This window comes from Wasmannia auropunctata, unplaced genomic scaffold (assembly GCF_000956235.1).
Source record: "Wasmannia auropunctata unplaced genomic scaffold, wasmannia.A_1.0 LD336101.1, whole genome shotgun sequence".
Taxonomy (NCBI): Eukaryota; Metazoa; Arthropoda; class Insecta; order Hymenoptera; family Formicidae; genus Wasmannia; species Wasmannia auropunctata.
The window spans coordinates 4,836,340-4,858,834 of record NW_012026789.1 but is presented as its reverse complement, the minus strand read 5'-3'; the positions used below and the strand labels follow the sequence as shown (position 1 = coordinate 4,858,834).

Here is a 22,495-nt window from a genome sequence, read left to right as displayed (position 1 = left end):
GTCCAGGATATCGATTGATGCGTATTTTAACATAAACTATTTTTCGCAAATTTCAATATTTACATTCGCGAAAAGATAGGAAAAGTGCGCCGAAAATGTTCTATATAAAATTACTTAATGCTACGGTCTGCGCGCAAAATGGGGAGAAAGCAAAAGGCGATGAAACCCGCATTCAGTTAATGATATTACAAGAAAGTACCATTGGCGCAATGCCGTCGCGAAAAATTCACCGTTTTGCACCAAGAGAGCTTTCAAGCCTGAAGTACTCGGCAATCGATTACACGAAAGAAACGAGGCACGCGTCCGGTCTCATTTGTGCATGCTTTCGCGTGCGGAGGGAGTGCAGATCCGCAAGATCGGATGCAAGCGCGGGAAGGACGGGAGAACGAAAGGAAGGGAAATTTCTCGGCCCCTAATAACACGGCAATGGGCACGTCATCCACCTTCACGAGAACGACAGCGAAACTATGCCAAGTATGGCCGTTCATCCCGGCTTTATGGTTCATCCGGCTGCACGTCGCGCTTCGTGAATTATAACGCCGTATCTCCTTCACGAGACGCGTCGCCGCGCTCGATTTTCACGAGCACGAGGCGAACGAATGAGCTCGTCACGGTCGTGAGAGAACCGTGTTCGCCAAGTCTCTTATAGTCCCCATGGTCCCGGACTTGCATCAAGAAAGGGATACATTTTTCCCTCAGCGTTCGTCGAGTTGATCCCGTCACGTCGCGGGAGACGAGCACGACACGAAAGACGACGTGTAGTGACTGCAATTATTATTTGTACATTTGATACCGGATAAATATTATCCTGCAAACTTTTTCCTTGCGAAAAAATAGCGAATAGAATTATTAAATGCACAGTAATCTTAAGAGGGCGGGGAGATATATTTTAAAAATCTTTTCCTTAACCCTAGGTATGCACACTGTTTTTTTGACGACGTTGTATACACACTGGAGTCCCGGAGACCCCATCCATATTTATTATTGTAACTCTAGTAAAAATGGACATATTTCAATTAATTTTTTTTCAGTCGATAGAGAATCGACCAAGGAACAAGCCCATAATGTCTAAAAGTCGATAGAATTAAGGAGCTCCAAGATATACGGATATATTTAAATAAAAAACGACATATTCAAAAAAAAGGAAAGTTCAAAAACGCAAAAATATCTCGATTTAGCACCTTTTTCAAAAAATCATATCTCTTTTGTTTATAGACCGATTTAAAAAATCCTTGAAAATTCTGAAAGGGCATACTTGAAAAAGTAACAAAAAAATTTGGCGATCCGATATTTTAATTTTTTAACAAAACTGCAAGCCCGGGGATTCCACGCTCACTTCAACTGTTCACTGCTCGGTTGTTGAGCGACAATTGTCGCGCGTCAAAACACGTCTTCCTACTGAGAAGATCCCAAACTTTTTTTACGTCAATATCCCAAACCCCTCCCCTTCCAATTTCAGAAATGCCATACCGAGAAAGTTTCGCTGGGGTCTCGGAAACCCCAGTGTGTATATCTAGGGTTAAGTAAGCTTAATTATAATTTTTTGTATTTCTTGTCTCAAAATATAAGGCAACTGTTTTAGAGAGTCACTATAGTGGCTCTCCCGTCCTGTAAAGGTTAAGGATTAAATCGATGCGAGTTCTTTATTGTAAAACAAACAACATCTATTCGCGTTTAAACGATGTATCTGAACTCTTAATACTTGCTCAAATGACGAGTTACTTAACTGTGTATGCATACGAATTTCATGTCATAATTCAGAATTATATAGGCCGTGTCTAATCTAGTTTACGTTTCAAAGTCCGATCTCTTCTCTCACCGCGGCAATGGGCGTCGGAAGGGCGACACACCGTTATTTTCGTCTTTCATTACGCGTGCCGCTGACATAGTTTCGCACGCAATAATTAAAGGGAGTCCCCTCTGCGTTCGTCTAATTAAAGCGCGGTAATTATTGAAGTGAATTACGAGCAGTCTCCTTCGTGTAACGACGCAGGACAAGTCGTTGACGAAGTCGCAGCAATATTATTTCGTGTAGCAGCTACATCAAGGCAAATATTAGGCGGAAACATCAAATTTACACGTTATCTTGAAATTTGAAGGATCCCAATGAGCATCGAATTCTTTTTTTTTACAGAACTGATACACGCACATGTGTATGTAAATCGACATTCGCATTTACATACGAACGTCGACAACTCTTCAACGCAATTTTATATAGCAGTAAATTCAGAATTCATCATCCTGGCAGGAAAAACGAACTATCGACAAACTGTCGAGCAAGGGCGTGGGCTAGGAAATCTCGGCTACATACACCGCACCTGATGCACACGTGCACACGTAGAGCCCGTTGAGATCCCACAGACAATTTCGATCGCGCTTATAATTTACACGATAACGTCACGTTCACATAAACATAGGTCTTATGGTAATTGGCCCCTTTCCCTTCCTACGGTTTTTTTTATGAACAACGTAACAAATAAAATGTGTGAAAAGAACAGTTGCTTACTAAAATTAATTAAAACGGAGCTGTTGAATAAAATCGTGATGTAAAACGGATATATACACGATGCATGCAAATTCTGTATCTCTTTTAAAAAACAACTAAATTTTGTGATAAATTTCTTTTGCATCAGAAGAGTTATTATTCTACAGTGATAAATGTTAAAAAAACAACTAAATTTTGTGATAAATTTTTTTTTGCATCGGAAGAGTTATTATTCTACTTGTGCTCAGTAATAAATGTTAAAACGTACAAAACATTTGTCGCGTTAATCGAGTGTATGTAAATGTGGGAAAAGACGGTCATCCATCACTCACATTTATAAAACCATATATAAGGCAAATGGAACGATTGTCACAGCGAAACTCGACTGAAAAATGAGCCATAAAACATGCCCGGGCGACGGCCCGTACAGTGTAGTGTATTACCTCGTATACGCAGAACGTCGAAAGAGGGACAAATGTTCTGTTAGTAGCACATTCTAGATATACCTACGCAGGGCATAGGAGGGCTGAAGTTGCGAGATAAAAATATCGCAGATTGAATTGTTTACAAGTTACAGGGCCAAATTAAAGTTCACCGTACAAAAACAAAACTCGTACGATGTGCGACGTGCAACACGAGTGCACCGAAGTATAAATGCAGATGTCCGCAAAATGCGCGCGCACGTTATTATTTACAAAATAATTTCACGCGGAAAAATCAAATTCCCACCGAATCTAATCCGACCGACTAACAATCGCGTAGATCCGTTGTTGTACGAATTCGCGAAAGCATTTAATCCACAATGCCATACTCATCGTGATATCTAGTGCGCGTAGGGTAAACAAGCAGGCCGCGGAATACGAATTTTCCGAATTTGCGGCCCGCAAGGATATCGGCTTGTTCCTGCGGAATTATGTAAATTCCGAGTAATTGGATTCTCTTCCCCCTTCTCCCCTTCGCCGCTTTGTGCGTGCCATGTTTGCAGAGATACGCACATACGTTATCTCCGAATCAATGTTTAAAAAAAAAACGAAAAAAAAGTCGATTCTTCATTAATAAAACGCAGAACCAAGCCAAATTAACCTTTGTCAAAGATTTCGTTCCAAAAAATATGCTTAGCTTCAGAGGTAAAAATTTATCCGTTGTTATGAAATCGTGCGAAATGTTATAGATATACAAAAGATTGTATTGAAACAGTTCGACAAAATAATTTACCGATTAATGTATAAAATATATAATCAGTTCCAGTGATTGCATGTGCTGCGAATAAATGATGTAATTCTCTTTAGTTCAAGCTTTATTTTAATAACTTTAATGTAAAATTTAGTTATATGGTATTCAGAGAGAGAGAGAGAGAGAGAGAGAGAAAATTAAGAGAAAAAAGTTAATATTATGTATAAAAAAAACTTGTTTTTTTCAACAAGAGTACGTCTACATATTCATGAACAGTAGTTTTTAAATTACAACCATTATTTATGTAAATTCACGATCCGTTGCGCACGATTCGGACAGATCTGCGATCCCTTCCGTTCCGCTATTACTAGAAAACACATGAATCGAGCATGCGGCTGGTATGCAAACCACGAGATCCGCTATTTTACAATCGACAGACCGCATGCCGGGCAAGAGGAAAGGGCATATCAGAAGCACCGAATTACCATTTAGTCTAGTTATCTCTAATTACCAGCGGCGGTGTGGAACAATGCGCGCCCGTGTAATATTAAGGGACGGGGGCCAGATAGTCGGCGCGTAACTCGACGTATCCAAAGTAGTTGAATAATTGCGGATTCACCTTGCGCGAGGCACAGAATGGTGATTCGATTTATCTTCGAGTGGGAGGTGTGGTACACTTGCAACGATTAAGAAGCAGAATGTACATGAAACGAAGTGCGAGTAAGCGCGCGTAACGCGTGTTCCCTCACATGAATCACAAAAACAATAGAGAGAAGATCATCAGCAATAACTATAGCAACGATCCACGTCGCGGGATCCACCGTATAAATGAAGGAAATATTTAAGAAAAACGATGGAAGTAATACGTTATAAAAACAATAAAAAGTAAGTTATTAAAATAAAAAATGATATAATATTTCTTCTGTACAATTTTGAATCTTTCGAATACTTGCTATTAAAAGTTCATATTTTTAATGTTCGTGAAGTTGTCGAAAGAATTTGATGTTTCTTTTTTTTTCCCGTCCCGCATACATATAATTGCAATTTTCTTACACAGCTTTCCTCGCGTATGCGTCGTCAAGCCGTGTCTTAAAGAAAGCTTTGCTACAGTTGCACGTGCAGAGCGAGATAATACAATGATTCGGGAACGTCAGAGACACTCTTATATTGAAATCGGAGAGCGTTCGACATATATGAAGAAAGAGCAGAGTGCATATCGCTTTGATCATAAAATCCAAATGGCAAAGAGTAATATACGTTACGCGTTGTTCTACATAAAAAAAAGAGAGACGTCATGTATATTCTCCCGGACTATATACTATTCGACATTCTCCTTAATTAAAAATACCGTCGAATAATCGATTCGCAAAGGTCGCGTTTGATCGAGATTATCAAGATCGTCTGTGCATGTACAGGGCAACAAATAAACGAAACGGTTATCCTCTCCGTCTTGTCGGTGGCACCGGGAGAGTGGCGGGCGAAGGGCATGCAGGAGGATCGTATCGTGCATATGTAGTAGCGAGTGGATGGGAGCTGGCAGATGCAAAGGCACTCGACGAGAAAGCGAAACGGGACGTGAAGAATAAACTGGTCGGACGATATACAGCATATAACGTGCAGTTGACGAGGGGAAAAATGCCACACGGTTTTCGACGAAACGTATTTCGCGCCAGCGGAGGAAAGGAGCGGACAGTTAATGGCGAATCAATTACCGTTTAACGATCCATTTATTCCGCGACTCTTTGCCGCAGCGTGTTTTTAGTATAATCAAGTATTGAGAACAATTCGCTCGTGCACACAGTTACGATTAGCGGTCCAAAAAATTAATGTTAATAGTATCTCGAGCGGATTAAAAATAGGACGACTCGTTGCGAGCGATTAAATCATTCAGCTTTTCTCCTCTCTAAATGAGCGTGCACTTGCAATTCTTTCATCTTAATCTTAATCACGCAATCGTCAACCGAGAGAAAAGAGCTACTTCCTTTAGAGTAGATTTGCTGGCAGATGCAAAGATACTTTTTGAGAGAGAAAACCAACGCGGAGAGTAAATCGGTCGCCAACGAGTAGAGAGAAAGAGAGAGAGAAGAGAGAGAGAGAGAGAGAGAGAGAGAGAGAGAAAGAGAGAGAGAGGGCGGAGTGGAAGCAGCTGGAAAAGTTGACTCGACGTAAGTCCTTTTTCCTTGCGCCTCAACTATGAGAAAATGTGAAACTCCTTCCGTTCTGGAGAAACAACTGTCTTTCGTCCTCCCTCGCCCTTCTCTCTTTCTCTCGTCCTGTACTTACGCTCGCAACTCTTATTCTTTCCAATCCTACTAGATTAAACGCGTTCTCCTTTCTGTCGCGGTTATTGCTACCATATATTTTCTATTATTTATCGGCAATTAGCAGATACCATTAGCAGATAATGTCGAGAAACGGGTATCTCGTACCGAAGTTAAAATTGTTCGTTTACAAGAAGTTAACGTAAGCTTATCGATATTCGATATGTTCCGCAATTGTTTTACGCTCCGAGTCGACGAGTTCGTGCATTGAATGTCGCGACTTTTTCGAACAAGAATCCCTCAAGTAAAAGTGCGAAATATTTTAAGCGAGTTAGAACTGACAAATAATAAGTCGCTTCAAACGAATTTAATAATAAACAACGTGATGCACACAGGGTTGTTGTTAATTCGCATATAGCAATCTATTGTATACAACTATAGATCCGACGCAAGTCGAGGCGCAACTTGCGGAAGAACGCCCGCCGTCAGTCGCGGGATTAATCACGGCCACGTGTCAAGCGGCGATGTAAGCGATGGACAATAAAGTATAGAAAATCGCGAGCGAGCGGAGGCTCAAAAGCCGACAGTACAACAAACAGCGGCGCCGATTTAATCCACGTTCTGCGCACGACGGTTAAAATGGGACCACCGCCCATCCAGCCAGCCAGCCAGCAGCCAACGGTCGTCCGAACCAACCGTAGCGTAAAACCGCGATAATCTCGATGGTCATTTGCCTCCACTCTCTCGTTCGTGAATTTTTCCGCCCTACAGAATCTTTGTATACGGCTAATCCATAACACCAATTCAAACGTGCCGTCGCACTATCTCTCACTCTGTCTCTCTCTCTCTCTCTCTCTCTCTCTCTCTCGCTTCTCTCTGAGAACGATTAACTTACGAATGCGCAAGAAATCGCTGCGTTACTTCGTCGAGGATAGCACGATTTGCTCGTGCATACGCGACGTTTTATATAAAGAAAATGGTCTAGAAAATGGGATTAGATCCTGTACGCGTGAGAGGAAATGAATCTCGGAAAATTTGCGCGCGCACAACTCTTCCCCGGGGTTACTCGTGACTCGTGAGTCGCGAGGAACTTTCAGCTAAAAAGTCGCCGAGCAATCCTTTCGAGAGTGTCACCGACGCCACGGCGCTTACGGTATCAATTTCCCGTTCCGCTCTTCGACGTCGTCGCCCGCGCGTAAATCGTCGCGCAGCGGGCACGGCGGAATATTAAATTTCGCTACTTTAATTGTTGTTACCCCGTTCGCCGTTTGGTCGATCGACAAATCACAGGCCGCGGGATAAATCACGGCGATACGCCAGTTAGAAGCGTGTAATCCCTCGTTCCTTTTTTTTATTGGTTCCGAATTCTTTTTTCGTTTTGCTCTTTTTTTTTTTCAAAAAAAGCTTGGCTCCGCGTTGAGTCGGTTGGACAGCGAGCGCGAGAAGAATAAAATCGACAGTGCGTTTTTCGCGCGCAGCGAGATTTCCTTGAAATCTCGTAACAGCCAGCTGTCCGGAAAAAATGCCGTCAATATTGCTCCGAACAAATAGAAAATAGATGAATAAACAGACAAAAATAAGCATGGCTCGACATTATCATACTATATTTCGTTTGACCTGTTCACGATATTATTTACAGATGACCGAAGAATATCCTTCGATCATAATCGCGATTTCCGTATATCACTCGTATATCGACACACGCTGTATATGTACATACGAACTACATCGAAACTAGGTAAATAGATTATAAATATATCGAGTGTCTTTCCGACGAATTGACATAAGCATCCGTTTGCTACGAGGTCAGGAGCAACCGGGCAAGCACGATTTGATAAGAACGCTAATGGCATGTCGCGTTGATACATATAAAGCAGCCGATCGATAGAGCGTTTCTTCGAAACGCGGCAGACAAAAAGCGGAGTTTCACCGGGAGATGCGAGCGGATGCGTTTTTACCCTTTGTTTATTCGATAAGGCTCTCCACGGCATTTACGTGGTACAGCCCTCAACCCAGGCGGGGCCCAGCGCCTCATCTAACCGCTTTATTATGCAAAATCTTTCGTTATCTCTCCGTCTTTTTTTCCCCTGCCCCGAGTTAAGTTCGGCCGCGCATTACGCTCGTTTCCTTCCGCGCTCGCTCTCGCGGTGATCGCCCTTAACATTACGCTAATCCCCGCTGATACACGGAAGTGCGCGGAAATGTATGTTTCGTTTAAACGTAACTTCCTCGTACGAAACTCTCCTCGCGAGCATCGAGTTGACTTCCCGAATTAATTATCCCACTTCCGTCGCCCGTAAGCTTCGTACCCAGCGACAAATGGGTAGAACCGACATTTGAGGCCGTGGAAATAATTACAGTGGCCTTCCATGAAAATTCGAAACTTCGCCCGACCGGAACTTGTGTAACTGTTAAAACGTTTCTCGCCGCTGATGATCGTTACAACGGGGTGCTCTTACGCATCAAGAAGTGCACGAGACATAATCGACACTTTTTTCAGAAATTACTCCGGAGTAGCCGGCGGCAAAGGAGAATTATTGTGGAGCGCAACAATTTCTGTTGCGTGCCTAAAGAACAAAGCATCCCTTTGTATTACGTCATAACGTTCTCGCTCGGCACGGATTAGCAAAGGTACTTACGATATCGTTCGAGGTACAGAACGGTGGGAAGATAACAGCACATGCCGTTATCCCCGTGTACGTGAGTATACATGTCCGCTGTAATTAACAGTTGATCCTCCGGATGGGTGGCGATTGTGTGGCAATACTACATTCCCGGTTGAGTCCCCATTGGCTCAACTGGTGAGAAGACTTCACTTGTCACTTTGGGTAGGCGGGCACATTTCTCGCGACGACTTCCGCTCGATCGGAAAAAGTTTCTCAACGTCTTCGATGGCAAAAAAATTAGCGGCACGTAGGAGGAGAGCCATGTACCCTCGTGAAACTTTCACGAGTTTTTCGCGTTCGGGGTCAACGATCGATTTTTTTCAACGAGAAATTTTGGTAAACGGCCTTATCGTTAACTCGATGCGGTCTCTTAATGTTCGTAAACTTTGGCATTTTACAAAATGTTCGAATTGCCTCTCCGTAAATGTACATGTCTCAGATTATCACCGTTGAATGAAATGTATAGGTATAACGTAACGTGGATTTTAAATGCCTATATAGAGACACCGATCAGTTTTAAGTGAAGAATTCTGCTTTTTAGTTTTATTTTATTTCGGCTTTCGTGTTCTATATTAGATGATAAATCGGTTCCTGGTTGCGCGACGGATTGAGCGAATTATTTCGTTTTCAGGGCAACAACGACGATGCGCACGTAACGCAATTTCGTGATATGCAACAGATGCAAAATCTGCCGATGAAAAAATCCGATGAAATCCGCGCGGGATGTTAGGTTTGTTCGAATTCACGCAGAAAACGTTTCCGCCAAACGCTATTCACCGATTTCGTCCAAATTATCCGCAATGAGTATCCTCTACATGATTGAATTTGTTATACATATCAATATATAGTTACGCGAATTTTCGTGAGATTTGACGAATGAATCTCTACTCGCTCGTTTTTGTTCCTAATCTCTTCTAAATGAAAACCGATTTCAATGAATTAAGAATAGATTCAACTGAAAGAAAAGAAATTAAAAAAAACAAGATTACAATTAAAATGCGAAAAACGTCTCGAATTGTTTACCATTTGTATTTAACTAGATGCGTGTCAAACGGTCGCGCAGAACGAAAGTAACTGCCCTTGTCGACGGCGACAAAAGACCGATTATGCAACTGCGAGCTGGAAACGCTTGCAGTCAAGTGCACACACGTCGGGCGTCACACGTGATGCGCGCGGTCGCGGACGTCTGCATCGGACGCACGCAATCAATTTTCGGAGCTACGCACCTGTCAACAGGTTAATCTCTCTGCCATGCCGTACACGGCGGCGATTCTTTATTCTTTCCGCGACTCGCTGACGTTATACGCGTTTGCGTTTAAGAGGCATTTACCGATCCACTGGTTCCGCCGCGGAAACTTGACGAACCCCGAAACAAAAAGCTCGGGAAACATTCTGCTGGAACTAATTCGGCGCTGCACTATATCGATGCCAACGAAATTGTTGTTAACTTTGCGCTAAATTGTACCGACGTAAACAAAAAGAAAATTAATACATGAGCTTTAGAAAACTGACCCGTCCTGTTTAACTCTCTCGCCAATTATTTATCGGTGTTTGTCATATCAAGCTAATGATTATACTTGCGAGTTCCCGTAGGATATACCCAATATATACTCCTCGCAAAATTGATCGCGTCCTATCTCTCTTCGCGACGCAATAACGTTAAACGTTTCCCGGTTAACGAGTCACGTGAGATTGGCATTATTCTTGCGGACATTTAAAGGGATACGGCCGGTAGAAGCGTTTTCTCGGTGCCGCCGCGCGTACAACATTTTGCATAACGAGTAATTATGGCGGCGGGATTGTGTTTTTATTTACGATGGGCGCTGTCACTGCGCTTTCACGACGGTATTTTTAGCTGTTTATCACGTGCTGTCGGACGCGTATTATGCCCACGTCGCGTTCGATCGTTCGGTTCGCAATTTCGGACTGCCGTTCTACATGTCGTCGGAACGGACCGTCGACACGTTCTAATTGTGTAATTTCTATGGAAACAGTTTCCATTTCCATAATGAGCTTGCGAATGAAATTATCGGCTGTTATACTAACCGAGGGACCAACCGGAATTTGCATCTCCGCCGGTCCGAGAACAGTTCGAGAATGACGATTACGCTAAATGTGCTTTTCTACGGCTTGTTAACATCACCTCGCAATATCAATTACTAGATGAGTTTGCCCGGAATTTTGAGGCAATGAAAACCACGCACCGTATTTTCCTCCGTGAAACGTGCCTTTCCAGAGGGAAATTGAGCTCATTGTTGAAAACGTCAATTAACCGATAATTATACATGTACAGTCACGGATATAATCGAATGTGGCTGCATTGTTTCTTAAATGAAAAGCCATTAATATCACTAAATCATCGTTTTTCAACGCGAATAAAATAAATATTCATGAAGTATTATCTTTATAATAATAATAATGAGAGACTGTATAAAGTAATACGTGCCCATTAAAACTTTATATTACTAAAATGTATTATTGCAAAAAGAAGGGGGAAAAAACAATTCAGTAGTATACGAGCTTTTCTTACGGTTTTCGAGAGAGGAAACTTGACGCTACGAGGGCTCTCCGTTATCTTGTTCGCGTACCTTCGAGTTAAGAAGAATCTCAAGTTGCCGGGGGAATTGCTATTTATCGTAATGAAAAACGCGGGCGTACACATAAAGAAAAACTGTAAAAGAAAAAAAAAATCGCCGTTACCAGTGAAGGAACGACTTACGGAGTCTTCGTTGTTAGAGCTATAATCGTGCTCTGCGTGAAGCTACGTCATGTGTTCCGCGCGCGCGTGTGCAATTACGCGTTGCGGACGCGTTGCAAATGTGAAGCCGTGAGCGAAATTACCATTACTACACCGAATATGCGTCCGATGTGGCAGACACTGTGTGACGAAAACGAAAATGCACTACGAGGAATCGATGTGCGATCAAAACTAGCTCGAACAAAAATTCTGTGTCGACAACAACGCGAAGCGTGTGAAGAATCCGTTCCGCGTATTCGTCATGCAGATTCAGCAGATTTTCTGGCGTTTTCCAGAGTGTTGCAAAAGAAGAAATTACTTTGTTGTTTTGGAGCTAGGCACTTAAATGTTTATCGTCGAATCACGCAGGACGCGCTCTTCTATATCAGCGAACGAAAATTCTTCTTGCAATTTTCGCGTGCAAGCACATGTCACGATCGATATGCGTAACATTTATATGCGATAACGCGATTGTATAATTTATGTAGGTACAGAAGTAAGAAATATATGACGTGCTAATTTTTCCGTCACGACGTATGTATTTTTCACATTTTTAAAAGACCTGACACTTAACACTTGGTATACGTTTACTGCGTTTTACTGGGGAATTGCAGTGCAGAGAGTTTTTCTTCCCTATTATTTAATTGAAATTAAAACGTTATAAAATTTACAGACACACACAAGCGTTCGAGAGAGAAAGAGAGATTATCGATTCACATATTATATTCGTCGTAAATTATAAACAAGCTCTCGGAGAAATCGAGAGACTCTCACGAATTCCCTTCGCACAGATGACACTTCAATGACACGTGGTTTTAAAAGCTTTCATCCATCACGTCAGTAATCACTCCTCGTAATTCCAGTTACACACAACGCACTCGCGCATAACGCTATCGCACGATCACTCGGCGATCCTTCCTCTTCGGAAAATCACACGACTTTTCGTTTGCAGGCCTGTTTGCAGAGAGGTGGCCTTTCGCGGAGGTCATTCCGAGGAGGGAATGAACGCGAGGGTTCACGCGCGAGATCGTGGTGATACAACGGCCGCCGGTGGGATCGACAGGCGGCGTCGCGAGAAAGCATCCACATCCCCGCGATCGTCGTCGATGCAGGAAACCGCGATCAAGGAGCCACCGACGAACGAGCGTGAGAGAGCCGTCCTCCGCGTTCCTTTAAAGAAATTTCGCAGAGGGGCGCGCGCGCGCGCGCACACTTTCTCTCGCGGACCCGCATTCACCCGCACGGAGCGGCTCTAACCCGCTGACTGCCGGAGTCGCCCCTTTTCCACCCGCCGCGACCCGTCAGCCCCTAACCCGGAGGCTAGTCCCCCTAGTCCCCGCGCGGTCGACCTATACCGTCACCCACCTATCCGCCCAACCACCCAACAGCACCAGCACCGCCAGCCCTACTATCGTCTCACCTCCGCCGTCACCTTCGCGAAAACCGCCGCTCTTCCCGCCGCCGCCGCCGCGCCGGTGTCTATTACCGTGCTGATGCTGGACCCGTTACGTCCTCCTCCCACGTACGGAATCTTTCGGCTTTTGTTCCCTCTTTCCTCTTCTTTTTCCTTTTCCTTGTATTTTCGAGATAAATAAATCCTGCGAATATCGGTTTCCGATGTCGCCATACGGCGCGAAAATTGAAGGATCACCGGTGAAAAGCCATATTTCTAATTTGAAGAAAAACGGCTGTACTGAAATTGTGCCCGTACTAATTCATTCATCATTGTGAGGGTCACGGGGCGCGATAAATTGCTCGCGCGTCTGCATGTGTGAAACATTCTGCAGGAGACGTACATGTGACACCGGGGCGAGATTACATAAGGGAACTATGCGACATAGCTTTAAACATGCTCGCTTTCAAAAGACGGAGAAATATCGTAATGCAGCGAAGACGTGAAAATGTCTTTCAGCTCGTCGAGAGAGCTCCCGTCCCCTCTCTCATCGGTCGAGTCGAAGGCTTTTCAACTCTCCGAGATCCCTTCGAGAAAAAGAACGGATAGAGCCGGAAGAACGTGGAACGGAACGGAAGAACTCGTCAGCCAATCTAATAGCTTTTTACGCCTTATTACTCATCGTTGCGCTCAACCGAATAGCGGTTGAAATAGGAAAATGCATGTAATACGTTTCAGCCGAATAGACCGACCGGGATTCACCGCGGGAAGAGATTCGTGCAGCGTGGCAGCTAATACAGCGGAAGGGAATGCGTCCGTAAATCCCTGGAACTTTTAAAAGACAAGCACGCCTCACCTTTAATTCGTTTGCACGAAGATGGCGGGGGGGGGGGAGGGGAAGAGGGGCGCAGAAACGATTCGCTGACGCATGAAAAATTTGGGTAGACGCCATCGCGTGAATTCCAGAACGAAGGAATTATTCGATCGTCTCGTTTAATTGAACGGATTTACGATCGAAAAAAGAAACGCTTTTATCATGCCTGCATCACGTAACTAACAGCATTAATATATATTTTATAAAACCAGTAACAAATTCTTTTATTCTTATCTTTTACATGTGGATTTTAAATCCCTGACCCATCGGATCTAATTTCCTAATTTTCTTTTGACAATTTCAAACAAGTTAAGAGATTTGATTAATATATTAATCCGTATCGGCTCGCATTGGCATTACTTTATTATTTATTTATTTATTTCTGATTTCTTCTTGAGAGCCTAATTCCTTTCAATTTAAATTTATTTGAACTTTACACTGCCTGAAAAATGCGTCTTATACATTGTTTATATATATTGATTATTGCGAGGAATATCGTCACATACCTCGGTAGTCAAATGGTAGGACACCCGACAAGTAGAAAGATCCAGGTTCGACTCCTGGCTGGTATTTTTCGCAATAAATTCTTTACAGATTTGGGGAAAGGGAATATTCTTATACACGCTGGTTAGTATCAAAAATATTAAATTGCTCGTCAATTTAATTCGTTACAATGGCTTCATGTAACAACTGTGTTTTAAGACCGACAAAAATGCGGCGCGCAGTGGTTGTGCGTGGTTGGATATTGCAACAATAAAAAATTATTATACACATCAACATTCGTGTCGGCTTGCATTGGCATTACTTCATTATTTCTGGTTTATTCTTGAGAGCCTAATTCCTTTAAGTTTAAATTTATTTAATATATTAATGATTGAATAATATATTAATGAATAATATATTAACGATTAATATATTTCGTACACTTTAAAATTTAAAATAATTTTAAAACATTATGAGGTATTTTAATACACAATATATTATGCTACTACTTATAAAACAACAAGAAAAAGAAATAATATTAAAATTTTGACGTACCAATATTCCTTTATTTCTGATTTTCTTTTAAATTAGGGAACTGTGAGACATCCAAAAATTTAAAATCACGTGCCATGCACGTGCACTTCATTATAAGGAAAAAAGATAGATCATACTAATTAGTGAAATATACTCAGCCGACGTGTGTTACATTAGCATCACAGAAGTGAACATGAATCAGGCGAGGACTCGCACCTTCTGTGGTCCGTTTGATCATGATCGTTTGACGATAGCACCAAAGAGACCTCGAGAACCTTCCTGATGACAAGACAGACCGTTTGCAATAGGAGAAGGAGACAGAGAGAGAGGAGGAGAGTGATTGAGAAAATGCGTCGTACCAAGAAATCGGTACGTCGATAGCGATCGTTCTACGGCCAGCACACGAGTTACATTAATTATCTGACAATGAAACACAATCAAGCGTTCTTCTCCGACTTTAATTAGCTTTGAATATGTTAAAATATAAACAAAAAGAGACAGTATTTTTTTAAGTGTTGTGAGACACACGTTAAGGAAAGGGTGAAACTCTTTTTTAAAGAAAAAATAATTTTTTTTTTTCTTTGAGGGCGAATATCGTCTAAATCAAATGATAAAAGTGTTTTAAATAATTTTTTTAACAATGCGCTTTTTTCGTATACAACGATGCATTTGAATTTTTTTTTAAATATTTTTAATAGGTACACCCTTAATTTTAAAAAATTTTAAAATTTTGTGAATTTGTTAAACTGCTGAAACAGTTTAAATATTTTTTATGTAAATCAAAGAATGTACAAAATACTTTAGACAATTAAAAACAAGTTAATAAGTTATGAATAAAGAAATTATTTTTATATAAAATATTGTTCATTCAATTTTGACCGCAGAGCAGTTAATTGTAGTGTTCAATATATTCGAATATATTTGATTGAACTCACATATAAATGTGTCGTAAAGCCTCATCATTATCGCAATGCTATACAGAAAACAAATTTGCTGACGCATATTCTTGTCTGCACATATCTCTGCATTGTTGACATGAACATCGGTATAAAAAAGAGCAAATCGTTATAAGAAATTCGCAGTTCTGTACTTGAGTTTATTGTATCAAAAAGTATTAGTTGTGAGTGATGCAAGCTTAATAGTAAATATCTACTTTTAAAGTTTTTATTATTGTTTATATTTATATAAATTTTTTACTTATAGTTTCTTTTTAATTAAAAAAGTAAATTTTGTTTCATTTAATTGTTAAAATTTGCCAAACAGTCCTAAATTTTAATCATATTTTTAAAATACTTACAGATAGTAATATGTCACTTATATATTGTACAGAATTATTTTTTTTCCTTTTAATAGATTTCCTTCAAGGATAACAACTGTTTCAAAGGTATAAAATTTAGGTATTATAAATAAATCATTTTTTCTCTTTTTCCTCTCTCTCTCTCTCTCTCTCTCTCTCTCTCTACTTTAATAATTGTCATATTAGAAATAGATAAACATATATTTAAATAATATTTATAAGTTTTAGGAAACAATGCAGTTTTAATTCATGCAATATAATAATACTGAGGATCAAATATATAAATATTAATCAATAAAATATATTCAAATATATTAAATATTGCTGCTTTATGTTCAAAATCAAATATTTTATAAAATAGTTATTTAATAAAAATAATAATATTCTTATCAAAATATTTTATAAAAATAATAATTTCTTTATTCGTAACTTGTTTCTAATTGTCCAAAATCATACAATTCTTTGATATATCATCAAAAATATTTGATTGATTTTAGCAGGAACAATTCACTACTATTATTACCATTATAATTGTTATTGTTATTATTATTATAAAAAAGTTATTATTTCAATAGTTATTTCTATATTGATACTATATACTGTACATATACTGTACATATACTGATAGACTGTGTTGTATATATACCGTCAATGCTATCTCGCAAGTTGCCGGTATGCGACGAATACGTATGGAACGCGCGTATAGAAATGTTTCTCATATGCGTTTTCGGGTCATAATTATTGTAATTTTTAGCGGAAAACGTTCTTTAATTTTTGTTTTTACAAAAATTTAAAATTTTTTGAAAATTAACGATAGGAGTGTACTGAAAAATATATTATTAAAAAATTTTAATGCATCAAATGTTTTAAAACTTTTATTTAAAATATTTTTTTATATCTTTCACGGTATAAATAATATTTACATCGAAAAAAAGAAACTGATTTTTTTCATGGGAGGATTTCATTAACGTAAAGGATTCCCCTTAACGTGCGAGCACTTATGAAAAAATACTTCTCATTTCTTGTCTATATTTTGAAATATTCAAAGCTTATTAAAATCGGAAGAGGATACTTGATTGTGTTCCCTTATGAGTTGCATAAAACGTTGCATCTTATTATTGCATCATTGATAATTTGCAAGTATTGTTAGTATTGATATATTGAGTACAGTATATAGGGATCATCGAGGTTACTGACGTGCCATACTGACATGCATATGAAGCATGCATATATACAGTCAGTTACAAGTTAATATCACCAATGAGATGTGTGATACTAATATAAAGATGATTAAATAAATGGTAGGTACATGTCGCAATTACACTTATCAATCAATAACACAACAAACGCACGATTTTCAACTAGTTTTTTTGCGGATAGCTAATTGAAATCTACGTAATAGGCAACGCATTAACAATAACAGAGAGAAAAACAGATAACGAAAGAAATAAATTACAATGTAGCTCAGTTATCAACGTAAAGTACATAATGTCGTGAAGTTTGCTATTGACTTAAAATTTTAATTACACGATAAATAGAATTTAGCGTTTCATTCTCCGCGCTGCACCAAGCTTATGACATATACGTGAGGTGTATCAAGCAATTCGCAACTGTCAGTAATCTAAACTCGCAAACTGTTTTTGAACAACGTTTACCGATAATGTTGGCGAGACCCGTGCCGAGCGGCGGCGACGGCGGCGGCGGCGGTTCTCCCCCTTAAATGATCTCTGTAATGCGACCGCGTCGCGGTAGATTACAGGCAATTACACCCGTCGTTCAGACGAATCGTATAGCCGCGTAGGTTGGAGAGGTCGGCGCGGGTTATTTGGCGTCCCCGAGGGCAGTCCTGCAATCCAGGAACTTCAATATTTGGTATAGGTATATCCCCCTTCCCTTCCGTATACTGACGGGCTAGTCTTCGAACCGGTTTCCCCGAGTGCGGCTTGATGACGTGCAAATTGGATTACTCGCCCACGGGAATCGCATAATTGAATTTCGTCAGGTGTGCTTATTATCGAGCACACCTTCCAGTTCGAGCATCGCGCGATAGAATCGAGATTTTCGAACGTGCCCGATCGTGCACCCGGTCGCGCGCTATTCCTTTCTCAGTTAAAACGCGATAAGTAAATCAATGACATCACATTATGTAAGACTATCTGGATAGCGAATTTACACAAGCTTATCGCACAGAAATTCTCTGTGGAAAACAATATTTATACAAATTGTCAATTTATATCTTAATTACACCTTGATTAGTGTCAATGTCGTTAAAACATCGTTTAGACATTACCGCGTTGAATAAGCTAATCTACTTCAATCACCATAAAAGACCGAGAAACCCGTATATTTTTAATAACTATTTAAAGGGCTTGTAAAGTAAATGTCGTCCTCTCCCAGCAGCGGCCTGTCGGCGCGCTACACGAGTCTCCACTTTGTAAGTTCCTTCTGCGCAGGAAGAGTCCCGTGTAATTCACTAGCGCTACTTGTAGCAATATACCGTCTTCATCTACCGAGGAAACGTTCCTCCAGCCTGCTCGTAGAAAATATACCGTAGAATGTGTTCGTTATATTTCCCTATCTCACAAGCAATAGCAGCTAAAAGAAATAAAAGTTTCGCCTTGATCCGAGTTCACGACATCTGACATCTGATTATTATTTCGTGCTTATTATAAATATTATTATCTGGTATGCAAGTGTAAACAACAATGCGAATACATATAAATCCGAGTTCGTACGTTATTTGAATTTTATCAAATACACGCAATGTGTTTAAATGAGCGATATATATATAAATGTACATATGTATACATATATATGTACGATATTTCTATATATATGCGTTGCCGCGCGGTGCGTTACAGCACGCATCGAATACATGTCTTTTACCTCAATGAAAGATTCGTGCTCTTCTCAAACGCGCGGCGTGTTTGACGCGCATTACAATCGCGTGCGTGAAAATCAAGAGTTACATGAGTTGCTGAATTGAAACGCAATAAATAACGTCAACAACTTTAATGCCGAGAATCAACAAACGTGATAAGGTATCGCCTGGCGGTGAGTATAAGATCGCGCTGGATCAAGCTTACGAAAGTTGCGCAAAGCGATAGCGAGGCTTGCGCGATATAATAAGAATTGACTTACCACATTACGGTCTCTAATTACGTATAACGTAGTATGCATAATGGACGTTTCACGGAAGCGACCGGATAACCACCATCCCGCTTGCCGCGCTCGGCGCGCAGCAGGGGCGGCCAAAGCGGAGGTCGTGAAGGAAGAAGAATGTAGTAGACGTGAAAGTAGCAATGTCAGGAGTCATAAACTCGTCAACTATAGATAATGCGATGTAAATAACGGGCGCGCAACTCTCCTCATTCGCCTCTGCCGCCCCCGTCAGATAAAGAGAGGCCACGCGACGCGACACGACGAAATATTCCGCGGCGCAAGAACCGGGAGAGCGCCGGGAGAGGCTGCGTTTCGAAAGCCATTATCCTCCGGCCGTAAGAGACCAGGGAGGACGGTAGTGCCCCTTCGTGTGACGTAATCCTATTCCGTTCCATTTAAGTTAGCTTTCGGCTTCCACGCCGGTTTCGGCGTCGCCGCTCGCCCCTAACAACGCGCGCCCGGAAGATCGCCGTTCCGAGATTCGCGACGCCGCGCAACACGCAACAGAGTTTTCGCACTTCCGTTAAATCGCCCAACACAAACTTGTTACTTGATTTTAACGGTTGAGCTTTTTGTTATCAGTGACATTTTTATATCAGTGGATTTTTTTCCGACGGTACGTACGAAGAGAATAAACATGCGAAATCATTCGACCATTGAACGGAGATCAGCTCTGTCTCTTCTTGCTGATAATAAATCTAAGCTAGTCTAGTCAATTTCAAGTTAATTGTCGCTGTGAATATTGAATCCTGGAGAGTTAAATTATATAAAAATTAAATCCTGAAGAGAGTCAAACGTGATATGGAAAAAATTCCTTTGGATTTGAATAAAAATTCAGGAAAAATTCCAGATCACGCGACGTAATTCCGCTTTACTAAAAATATAAATGAAGTTTCCCCTTTTACGCAAAGGCGAGAGGGCATATCTCTCCCGGTGAAGTTTACATAAGTGAATATGCATTAAATGTTCACGTTCACTGTAAGTAAAGCGAGCGAACGATATTTCGTATCAAAATGTTATCTTTTTTCTAGTTTCGTTGTTTAAAGAAAAAACAAAGAGGTACTTTGTTACTCGTTACACATCGAAGAGCGCAACATCGTCAGGATGCGCGGTCGCTCGAAGGATTTATTTAACGGCAATCGTGCGGAATTAATTTTCACATCAGGGACTGCTGAAATTAACGGTTTAGAGCTGCGCGAACGATCGTATTGATCAAACATACGCAACAATTTTTATGATAAAAGGGGTACTCGAATGTTACACATTTAACGATTTACCGCCAAACGGCGCAAATAGAGGATCTCGTCGGTTTTCTATATTATATCGGTATATTGAATGTGTACTTAGCACTTACGATTGGTCTCCGAGCGATGCCATTAACAGCATCAGTGTACCGTTATAAAGCCTGATGGGTTTTTTGCAAGCTGTTAAAAATATCACAATTTTTTCTGAATGTTCTTTTTGTTCGACATCGTGATATTTTCGAGTATTTCATTTCAAAGCTTTGCATTTCGCCAAAGCTGAAATTGAATTTTTTTTTATGATCACATTTCAGAGGAACACGTTCACGATTACGTGTTACAAGTGTGTAAAAAGAAAAGTGATAATATAAAACACTTTAGGCACTATTTGTACGTGCAAATCGGGAAAACTTTGCACAATAGAATGACCGGAGTAATTTTAAATAACAAAGGCAATGTGTGTGTGTGTGAGTGTGTGTCTACTTCAATTAGAAAGCTAAAGCGGCGCCGAATATGTTCTAGGAAAAAAAAGAAAGAAATCCATTATACGCGTTTTTCGCCCCACCCTAATTTTTTTCTCATTAAATACCTAATCCGTGTGAATACAAGTGTCTTATTTTATACACGTTTATCGTGGCGTACCACGACAACGACTATTTATTCTTGAATCAAACTTGTATTATCGACAGACGTCACCGCCGACTCGTCGCTGAATTGACGTATCCCATTGTCGAAAAATGATTTTCACCGCCAAATAAATGAAAAATGTACGCGCCGCAGCCAATGTGAAATAAACGAGTGCCGATGTGTGCGAATCCGATGAAGTGACAGTTCAAGCCGGAGATAACCGTAATTTCCTCGATATATCATAAAACGTGCATCTGCGGGCGAATAGATTTCCGAACTTTTCAAGATTTATTCCATAAAATATCGAATGTGTCCAGTGATTCCTTAAATTCCACGTACAATACAAAGACTTGTAAGTCTAATAATTCGCGCGACAAGTTTGTCGAACGCGCTGATTCGCTATCGAATAGAGAATTTCTGGAATCCCGATAGTCCACTTCCTCCGACAGCCAATCGGCAGGTCCGAAAAAAAATTCGTCATTTGACAAATGGAACATCGATCGAGATGAAAGAAAATAGTTGCAAGAATGAAAATAGTTGCAATCATGTACAATAGAATAGCAATAATCATGTGTCTCTCATCCGTCCCATTTGTATTTTTATCAGGTGCAACAGCGTGGCGGATTCGAAATCAAAATGGCAAAAATATTCGGACCTCTACTTCAACTGTGGCCTCAGTGGTTCGCAACTCTAATAGGTTAGTTAATTCACGAAGTTTAATCCAGTTTAAGACAAGATTTGCATTTAATATCAAATCGATATGTCCCTATATGTATCTTGTATATTTTCTACAAACTGACGAGTAGACTGTTTGCATGCGATTTCTCGCGACATATATTATAACAAAATATTATGCCTCAGTGACCTTATTGACCATCAGTATTGGTCTCGCGATCGGTTGGACGTCGCCTTACTTGGCGCAACTGACCGGCGAGGACCCGCCGTTTCGCGTAACGCACGATGAAGGGTCGTGGATAGCCTCTCTATTGCCACTCGGACGTCTCTTAGGCGCCTTCGTCGGATCTGTTCTCTTAGAATGTATCGGCAGCAAGACGTCTGTCCTGTTAACGGGACTGCCGATGATCTTCAGCTGGATTTGCATAATATGCGCCAATTCCCCCATGTGGCTGTACGTCTCGAGAATATTTTCAGGTAATAGTATTGATCATAAACGTTTGTCACAGCTGTCAGTGGGCAGGCTAAATCGATTCATCAATCGTATCCTTCATAGTGCTTAATCGTATGCTTTTATTCCCCAATATTCTATATTCACTAATTTTCCAATCTCTCTATTGTTTTCTATTCTGATGTTTAAACAATCGCTTTCAATCTCATGTCCATTTTTAACAAGATTAGTTAAGTCCAGAAATTTTATTCAATGAGATTGCTACACGGAAAGAACAATTTTGCTGAATCCAGATCTGAAAATAATTTTTATTTAATAATCAAAATAATTTTGTGCGAAAATCAAAATGATTGCTAGAATAACAAAACGTTTTACAGCAATGTTTATCAGTTTTAACATTCCAACAAATTATTTTGCCTGTCTCTTATACACATCT

The 22,495-nt window shown here is 40.5% G+C and overlaps 2 protein-coding genes across 9 annotated transcripts in view; one reads left to right on the top strand and one right to left on the bottom strand.

The window, feature by feature from the left end:
* The window catches only part of LOC105460401, an 87,115-nt gene that overhangs the window by 11,363 nt on the left and 53,257 nt on the right, over positions 1-22,495 (bottom strand). The window lies entirely within an intron of this gene.
* Positions 15,697-22,495, top strand: part of LOC105460343 (facilitated trehalose transporter Tret1-like) — a 12,022-nt gene continuing 5,223 nt past the window's right edge. The window contains exons 1-4 of one of the 8 annotated variants that reach the window (XM_011706806.1): positions 15,697-15,747; positions 15,960-15,990; positions 21,540-21,630; positions 21,795-22,085. In XM_011706806.1, the coding sequence (XP_011705108.1) occupies positions 21,570-21,630; positions 21,795-22,085 (352 nt within the window). In that variant the 5' untranslated portion in view covers positions 15,697-15,747; positions 15,960-15,990; positions 21,540-21,569. The other 7 variants (XM_011706826.1, XM_011706820.1, XM_011706833.1 and 4 more) reach the window with 7 other exon arrangements.